Source organism: Olea europaea, chromosome 6 (genome assembly GCF_002742605.1).
Source record: "Olea europaea var. sylvestris chromosome 6, O_europaea_v1, whole genome shotgun sequence".
Lineage (NCBI taxonomy): Eukaryota > Viridiplantae > Streptophyta > Magnoliopsida > Lamiales > Oleaceae > Olea > Olea europaea.
Genome location: NC_036242.1, coordinates 17629263 through 17638488, shown reverse-complemented (window position 1 = coordinate 17638488; position 9226 = coordinate 17629263). Strand labels below are relative to the sequence as shown.

At 34.3% G+C, this 9226-nt stretch overlaps 1 protein-coding gene across 1 annotated transcript; it reads left to right on the top strand.

The window, feature by feature from the left end:
* The first annotated feature begins 261 nt into the window (after positions 1–261).
* Positions 262–5953, top strand: LOC111396035 (mitochondrial phosphate carrier protein 1, mitochondrial). Its single transcript, XM_023022295.1, has 6 exons — positions 262–580; positions 2708–3057; positions 3155–3198; positions 4181–4395; positions 4481–4605; positions 5474–5953. Exons 1-6 carry the CDS (start codon positions 275–277, stop codon positions 5544–5546), a joined length of 1113 nt encoding a protein of 370 aa, XP_022878063.1. The 5' UTR covers positions 262–274; the 3' UTR covers positions 5547–5953.
* The last annotated feature ends 3273 nt before the right edge of the window (positions 5954–9226 follow it).

Sequence of the window (9226 nt, the reverse complement as noted above, 5' to 3'; positions counted from 1 at the left end):
AAATCACATTTAACTAAAGATATGTAAGATATTTAAATTTTTTAGGGGATAAAAAAAGTTCAAAAGTAATATTTTTACAAAAATTATTAAAATGTGACATTTTTAAATGACAATCCAAAAAGTGTCATGGTGCAATTTCCTCACAGGAAAAAATGGGTTTTCAACTTTTCACGGGAGTTGAAAGGTATAGAAGTGGTTGTGGGCCATTGTGAAACGTGGACGTTTTTACTAGCAGGAATAGGTTCCGCGATAGTTGGGCTTCCAGCATTTTAATATGCAATTTTCAAAGAATTTATGCTCAAGTATTCCATTTCTGGACGGGCTCAAAGTATTCGATTCTTTCAAATATTTCAGGGTTCAACAATGGCTGCGACGGCGATTTCTAGAAATGGGAATTGAATATGGAATTCAAAGCACAAGTCGTTTTTGCCTAAAGGGCCGGCTGGCGAAAATGAAAACGAAAAAGGTGGAGGAGTTTACAGCGGGGTATTATGGGCTTTGTACGGCGGGAGGAATGCTCAGTGCTGGGACTACCCATCTTGCCATCACTCCTCTCGATGTCTTGAAGGTTAATATGCAGGTATATTTTTCTGGGCCTTCTTTTTTTTTTTTTTTTTCGAAAATCTGTATGCTACTCTCAGAGTCCACTGTGTGTTATGCTATGCTGGTTGTATACAGCTTTGGAACTGGGTTTTTTGGAATCAATTTAACTTTTATTTATACGTTTTCTAACTGAAATTCCACTGCAGAACTGCATGTTACTGAAATCGCTATTTAGACTGTTTTTTGAATGAAAATGGTAAACTTTTATTTCAATCGAAGCAAAAATGGAAAAAATCACAACCCTCTGACGTCCTCGTCCCTCAAGAATTCAAAGATTATTCAAGTATTCGTGGTTGCAAAATATCAGAGATCTTGTCTAAGTTAAAGACAAATTTAAATCAAAAGAAAAATAACTCTTAATTTTTTATCTTGACGACAACCTGTTGTGACTACTGCGCTGGGCTTCCCCTTTTCAGCAATTGCTACGACTACTACTAGCTATCCTCGAGGATTGAGGATGATGGCTGAAAACTGAAAATCAGGAAACTACACCTCTAGATTCAATTTGTGTTAAACCAAGGATTAATCTAGTCTAACATTGAGTCCACAAAACCATATCTATTGAGCCTATGACATGCTTGGAAAAATGTTTGTAAAAGGGGGTAAATGAGTGGTGGAGAAGTAGGTAGTAATTGTGAATCATACAAAATGTCTGAATAAAAAGTGATTTGACCAATTTTTTTATCAAGGCGTTTATAAACACCTAGAAACAATCTGCCAAATATAGGCTGTAAGTGCCTGTAAATTGATTCTGAAAAATACCTCAAGAATTTTCAAGTTAAATACACAAGAAAATAAAGAAAACACATGGAAAGAAAGAATTTCCGGTTATTTGCTTGCGTGTGTTTTTAAAACTAACCTTGCATAAAGTTGAGGATTGAAAAGAATTATGAAAGTTCAAGGAAAACAATATCATGAGTACTTTTCATAATCTTTGCAGAGCAGATTTTTTTTTTTTTATAATGGAATAAAATGTTTTCCTTTTACATTATTCTTCATATGTCACTAGCAACTATAAAGATTGGTTTTTACGTGTTCTCTGTTCGAAATTTGTATAAACAATTTGTGGGAAATCTCCAATGGTTATATCAAACGTGGTGTAATTTTTTACACCAAATTGGTGCAATTTTCACACCTATTTGGTGTAACCTTTCCAATGGTCACACCAAATGAATAGTATTTCCTTGAGTTCCTTATTATTTATTTCTCAATAATCAATTTATTTACAAATTATATTATTGCTAAAATTGTTAAATTAAAAATTATGTTTAATGAACAAAAATATTGCATTAATTAATAAATTAAGGAAAAAACATTAAACAGAATTTGTTGTAAATGTTAACTACGACATTGTAAATCATCTCACTTAAAAGTTTAAATTGTTGGAAAGGGGCTACATTGCTCCTTCACGTGCAAACCGGATTCATTTGTCGATCAAAGCTCTAATATGTGTGCAATTTTCATAAATGGGTGGTGTCAATACTTGAAACTACGTCTTCTTTGGGCTCTAATAAAGCTTAAGGTTTAAGAGAGAATCTAAATGTATCCATTTAAACATTGTTTTCTACACGTGTCCTAGCACAACCAGTGTTCATATGTTTCCTTTGGACCCTGCTTCTAATTCCTGGAGGACCAAACATGATTTAAAAAGTCAAAATAAGTTAATTTTCAGGGATAACAAAATCATTACATTCTTGTTTCTGAGCAAGCTAGAAAGATTTGCCCCTCTTTTTTCTAATTTTATTGGGTTATTGGATTCATCTTGTCTTCTTATTTACTTTTATTCTGGAAATGTTTAGCCTTCTGCGACTGTTATCACACATACAAAATGAAAAGATACATCAATTTTTGAACTAAAATTGCGACCGATCACAGAGGAAATCAGAATGGGATATTTGAAATTAATGTTTTATTTGTGTTCTTTGAATGTTGTGTTTCATCATTGCTTTCTAATCAGAAATGATTTTTTCCATTTTCATTAACTGCAAATCAGATACTCTTTGCTACCCCTGTAAAGAAAGATAAGGGAAATATATGTCAATAGTCCTGAGTTCTTTGATTGCATTATTTCTAACTATTAACTGGCATACCATGTAAATTTTAGGTGAATCCTATCAAATATAGCGGCATCTTATCAGGGTTTAGTACTCTTTGGAGAGAAGGAGGCCCTTCTGCTCTTTGGAGAGGTTGGTCCGGAAAATTATTTGGTTACGGTGTCCAAGGTGGATGCAAATTTGGTCTCTATGAATACTTCAAGAAACTTTATGGGGATGCATTGGTAGATCAGAACAAGGGTGTCATATTCTTCCTGAGCAGTGCATCCGCTCAGATATTTGCTGATGTTGCTCTTTGTCCATTTGAAGCTGTCAAAGTTAGAGTTCAAACTGACCCTAGTTTTGCTAAAGGTTTGGCTGATGGATTTCCAAAACTATATGCTAATGAGGGCCATTCTGGGTATGTTCAAGTGCAGTGTATATGTTTTAAAGTAAATATTTTACTAGACTGTTCACATTTAATCGCGCTGATCTGCTTGAATTTAATTTGATTGCAGGTTTTACAAGGGTCTCTTTCCCCTTTGGGGCCGTAATCTTCCATGTAAACCATTCTCCTTCTTTGAACTTTTTTTTCCAGTTACTTACGTTGTCAACATGTGCTCAATTCAACACTCATTTAGGTTATTGAAATGCAAGCATTTTAATTTTGCCGGTCACAATATCAAGTTATAGTTTCTTGAAGAAAAATATTCAGTTTAGGCTTCTTATTCTTTTATTTGGTACAGTGGTTGCCAGTTGCTAAAAATGGTGGCATGTTCAGGACATACCAATTTTTTTTATTTGAGCACACTTCAATTTCATGGAAGTTCTTAGATTATAACTTTATGCACTGCTTTTGTACGATAGTGTAATTGCTCTGCTGCTCAAAATGAGCCGTTTATTTTTCTTGAAGTTGTTAGATATTTGATCTATCAATTTGTGTTCTCATAAATACCTAAAAACCTATGTTGCACGGACAGGCATGCGTACCGAAAACAACGAGGACATGGACATGCCCACATGTGATTTTTCCTAAACAGAGAGATGTTTATACTTTTTATCTTTTAATAAATTTAATTATTTTCTTAGGTTTTCAAATTTTTTTTCATGAAATCTTTTAAATTGGTCGAGAAGCTATTTGTTCTATTAAACAGACTTTATGTTAAACTAGATATTACACTGTCGGGAAGGAAATCCATATAGTAAAGGTCATGGAGCATCCGAGGAGTGTAGGCGACGAACATGATAAGACAGATGTTGCACAGGGATACGCAGCACTAGTAGGAGTATCCGTACATCATAGCTGAAAATTAAAACCTCGGGTACTCTGTATTTACGTTAGTGATTCCTCCATGGAATGCGACTTAGTACTTTCAAAGAATGTCAAAGACAGGATAAATTTATAGCTTTCTGCTATTTTCTGCATACCTTGGAAATCTCAATAATGATATGAGTTGGTGGCGCCATATGCGAGCTTGGCTACTGTCTTATCTTGCCCACTCTGTATTTAAAATTTATGTGACTTCCTTAAACTCTTTTGGCAGTCTCTATGATCATGTTTTCAACATTTGAGCATTCTGTGGATCTTATGTATCGCAACGTAATACAAAGAAGGAAGGAAGATTGCTCAAAATCTGAACAACTTGCTGTGACATGTCTAGCTGGCTATGCAGCTGGAGCTGTTGGTACTGTAATCTCTAATCCTGCTGACAATATTGTTGCATCTCTTTACAACAGAAGGGCTGACACTGTAAGGCAGGTATTGCTAGTGAAATCCTTCAAACCTTTAGAGACATCCTAGTTCAATTTAGTAGCTGTATTATTTCTGACTTCAAGATTTTCAGGCTGTAAAGAAAATTGGACTTGTTAATTTGTTTACTAGAAGTCTTCCTGTTCGAATTGCAATTGTGGGGCCTGTTGTTACTCTGCAGTGGTTTTTCTACGACACTATCAAAGTTTCGACTGGACTGTAAGTGCCTCGCCTTTTTATGTATCGATGCCTTATATATGCATCTTATTTACCTTAGTTTTTGATGTGCTAAAGGTCACAATAACATATTATTTTGGTCATGTTTAGCTACTTTTCTTTTGAAATTAGTGCAACTCAAAACTTTGTCCTAGTGATTTCCTTTACCCTAAGATTTGTTGGATCCCTAGACAATATTAATCTATTTCCCCATCATATCAAGATTCTTCGTCCATGGGTGTAAAATGTATAAATCACTACTTTTGTTGTCAAGAGATGATATTTCGCAAAATATTTTCTCTTTACTTGTGATCTTTCGGTGTCTACCATAAAATTGATATCGTTGTGTAATGATTCTCAACATTTTGAAAGGCTCTTCTTGTTGTATAAGAGAACTTGGAAACCAAGTGAAAATAAACAAAAGAACACGAAACCATGGTGAGTTTACCATTCACTATATGAAATATATTATTAGATGCCCAGGAACAAGATTGACAATAAGAAAATGAAATTCTAAGGAAGATGATGAAAGCCATTCCCAATTTGTCTTGGAGTATTTTTAACTAGCAAATTGATGATTGAACAAAAACTAGGCTTTGTTCCCAGTAAATACCTGCCTTTCACAAACACCTTCATTCTTAGACCTGGGTCATTCTCTTTCCATGATCTGTTATTGCTACTAGGACTGCCTAATCAAGGGTATCTATTGCATATATAACAAAAAGTGGAAGAATTAAAATTGTTCCCTATTTTATATTACTTCTGGACATCTGCTGGTTAAATGCCTTGTGAATGCATTATCAACTGCTATTACAGTTAATTCAACTTCCTTTGTGTTCGAAAGTAATTGTAAACGATATATCAATTACAGGCCTACTAGTGGAGGGCTTAGAAGGAATCAAGAAGATACAGGATTAATAGTTTGTGAAGCAACAGCTCAGTAAATCAATATTTAATGAATCTGCAGAAATCAAGAGCTGGTCATGAAAATGGACTCTGATGTTAATTTTTAAGTTTTTCTTCCTTTACATGGTCCTCACATGAATTCGCAGCGCACAAGATTGCCAACTTTTTCTCCTTGTTGGTTTTGTATGGCTGCACCCTGCTGGGATGGTTGTAAATAATAACAATGTTAAGGGGATGTTAAGTATGGTGCTTCCTCTAAGCTCATTCATAGATAGTTGGCTAGAGAAGTGAATTTTTTTTTACTAAATTCCTACTATATGTCGCCTTCTTGTTGGAGGTCGAAATTCTTACTTGCCATGCAGCTAGACATTATCTTCTTAGTAATTGTTACTGTTTCATTTGTTTGCACCGCTTTGTAATTCGGGAAATGGATTTTGTACGATAACTAACAACTGTGCATTAGAACAAAGAGTATGATAATCTCATGCTCGAGACTCGACAGCAAACTCAAGGCCTTGTTGGTCACATCTTAAAGTAGGAGATGGGTGGAATAGGGGCTATATGGTTTGTTTGTGGATCAAACTCAGATATGTATGGAGGATAAATTTCATGTGTGGTCATTGAACTTTCCATTGAAATCTCAAGTACGTCACTAAACTTTATTTTATCTCAATTGGGTCACTTAACTTTGATTTAGTTTTAACTAGGTAATAATATAATTTTAATTTCACATTTCACTACTCTATAACTTGTTGTATTGATGAAAATTACTTAATTGATGGTCGTATAGTAGATCTTTGCTTGAGGTGTCACGTGCTAACTTACCAGAATGTGACATCATGAAGGTGTCAATATAAAATGTCTTTTAATACTTGAGCCTTCATTTGATAGATTTAAAAATGATTTATAAATAGAATTAGTAAAATGAGTAGTAGTGGATCCTATGACATCCGTGAACGATAACAAGTAGTAGGTATGAATGTACAATTGAAATTAATATCTGACTTTGACTTAAATTCATAGACTTTTGTTTGAACGGAGGCTTAATCTAAATCATAACATTTATTTTTCCATTTTTATTTCTAGAGTGCCATGTGGCGATCATTGTTAAGTGTTAATTTACTAATTTTCATTAGTTTGGGGAACAATGGGTGAAGGAATGAGATATTGTTTTGATTGAGATAAATTAAAGTTTAAGAAACTAATTAAAACTTGGATGAAAGTTCAAAATGCTTAAAGAGGAAATTGTGAGAACATTAATGGCAGGCTCGCATATGCGGCTCGTATGTTAAGTGACAGAATGTGATAGCAATTTAATTGAGTTAAATTAAAGCTTAATGGCCGAATTGAAATTTTGCTACAAGTTCAAAATGCTTATCGAGGAAAGGATGACGACGGTAATGGTCGGAAAATTTAAACCAAATTGTGATTTTTTTTTTTTTTGAAAGATGTGTGATTAAAAGTATGAAAAATTTTAGATTTAAGAATTATAATTATTTTATTGAGAACATGTGATTGAAAATAAGTTTGAGAAAAAATAAAAAATGGAACTCAAATATGGGGAGTGAATTGTCTAAATGGTCACTAAACTTTGTAAAAAGTTTTCAAGGGGTCACTAAATTTTAAAAATCACCTAAATGGTTATTGAACTTTGCAAAATGTTTCTACGGGGTCATTAAACTTTAAACATCATCTAAATGATCATTGAACTTTGTAAAAGGTTTCCACAAAATCACTGAATTTTGTAAAATGTTTTCTAGTGGTCATTGAATTCAGTGACTTCTGGGAAATCTTTTGCAAAGTTCAGTGACTATTTAGGTGATTTTTAAAGTTCAGTGATCCCGTAGAAATCTTTTGCAAAGTTCAGTGACCATTTAGGTGATTTTTAAATTTTAGTGACCCATTGAAAACCTTTTGCAAAGTTCAGTGACCATTTGGACAATTCACTCCAAATATGGGCTTAATTTTATCGATAGTTACCCAACTTAAAATAATGTTTAATAATATTTCCCTTTCTCTAATTAGGTTTCGAGTGCGGCTTAGTCTGTTACCCAAAACCTAACACATTTACACCCACTAGCTCATACACGACAATTTAGATTCTCATCCCAATCTATTGCACTAACACATTTGATTCAACGGTTTTACTACACTTACATCTTGGTTAACATTCTGGTTTACATTCCACCATATGACACATAATTTTAGGGAAAATTGCACTAGCGATCCCAAACTTTTCACCTTTTTGCAGACTTTACCTTAATCTACACTTTGTGCCACTTATAGTCCCAAACCTTTCAAAAATTAGCATCTAGGGTCCAAATGGATGGTTTATGTTAGTTGGACTGTTAGTTGATCCAATAAAATGACTTTGACCAATTTCAAAAGGGGTAAATTGTAACTTTGGATTAAAATTAGACAACAAGAAAAATATAAAACCAAACACTGTTCATCTCCTCCTTTCTACCCCACCCCTCATGCTGGAACATCTCTCCAAATCTCTAAAACCCGATTTATTGTATCCCTCACAACTCTCACTTGTTACATTAAAGAATAAGAATTAAGAGTGATAATCAAGGTTTTTCTCCTTTTTAATGTCTTCTCTTAGACAAATTTTTGGGCGCATCGAATTTTCCAGATTAATTTTTAATTTCATGAATAAATTATTTTACCTTGTCAAATCTTTTGCTATTCAATGTAGCTACACAAGAAGCCTTGAACTCCGGTAATAAATTTCTCTCCGTCGTGAGTGGCCCAATCTTCACTACTCAAGAATTCAACGACGGTGGAAATCAAACAACTCAATAAATTCTTGCTTTTACCAGCACCAACGCTCACAATGCAACTAGTGAGTACCAATAAAGAAGATTTAGCCTTAAAATAGTCGCTTTTCACTAATTTTAGTAGCCTCTGCCATAGTGTTTTCAGCTTCGTTGTATTGGGTTCCTACGCTACCTCCATTGCGTCAACTAGGCAAAGCAATGCGCCAATCTGTGAGTCTTGGTATTGCTTGTGGAAATGAGCATCTACAAGGGGCTTGAGAATGGCGAAGAAAGGTGGTTTTGTGACACGTGGTGATGGAGGTTAATGCGTCAACACAGGCTTATTTTCTGTGGATGGCAACGAGTGGTGGTTGCCGATGATTGGCGGTGACTGTTAGTGGTGGGTGGGTTTTGTTTTGGGTGGGGATGGGGTAGGATGGGGTGGGTGTAGAAAGGAGCGTAATTGTCATTCACCTCTAAACCCTAATAAACTTTCCTTTTACAACACTCTCCCTTGAATGATATATTACAAAATATTTGCCTCGTTAAAACCTTGTTTGATAAAAATCTAATGAAAAAAAATCAAAACGAAGGAAAAAGAGTACAGTTATTTGGAGTACTAAAAATAAATTTTACCTCATTAAAACCTTACTAGGAAAATTCAATGAAAAAATTTAAGCGAAGGAAAAATAGTGCAACTACTCTCCCTAATGTTGATCACTGAAGATCTTTGAGTCGACATATTCCAATCTCTTGAACTAATTTCTTGAATGTAGATGTAGGCAGTGCTTTTATGAATAAATTGTTCACATTGTTACTTGAGCGAATTTGTTGGATATCGATATCGCTATTCTTTTGAAACTCATGTGTGTGAAAGAATTTTGGAAAAATATGCTTCGTCCTGTCACATTTGGCATAGCCTCTTCTGAATTGTGCAATACAAGTTACATTGTCTT

Bases quoted from the DNA above. Each gene is read 5' to 3' on its own strand.
- LOC111396035 (XM_023022295.1), top strand. From the start codon at position 275: ATGCAATTTTCAAAGAATTTATGCTCAAGTATTCCATTTCTGGACGGG. The intron at 581-2,707 runs GTATATTTTTCT...TGTAAATTTTAG, and splicing joins TCTTGAAGGTTAATATGCAG to GTGAATCCTATCAAATATAG. The intron at 4,396-4,480 runs GTATTGCTAGTG...CAAGATTTTCAG, and splicing joins GGGCTGACACTGTAAGGCAG to GCTGTAAAGAAAATTGGACT.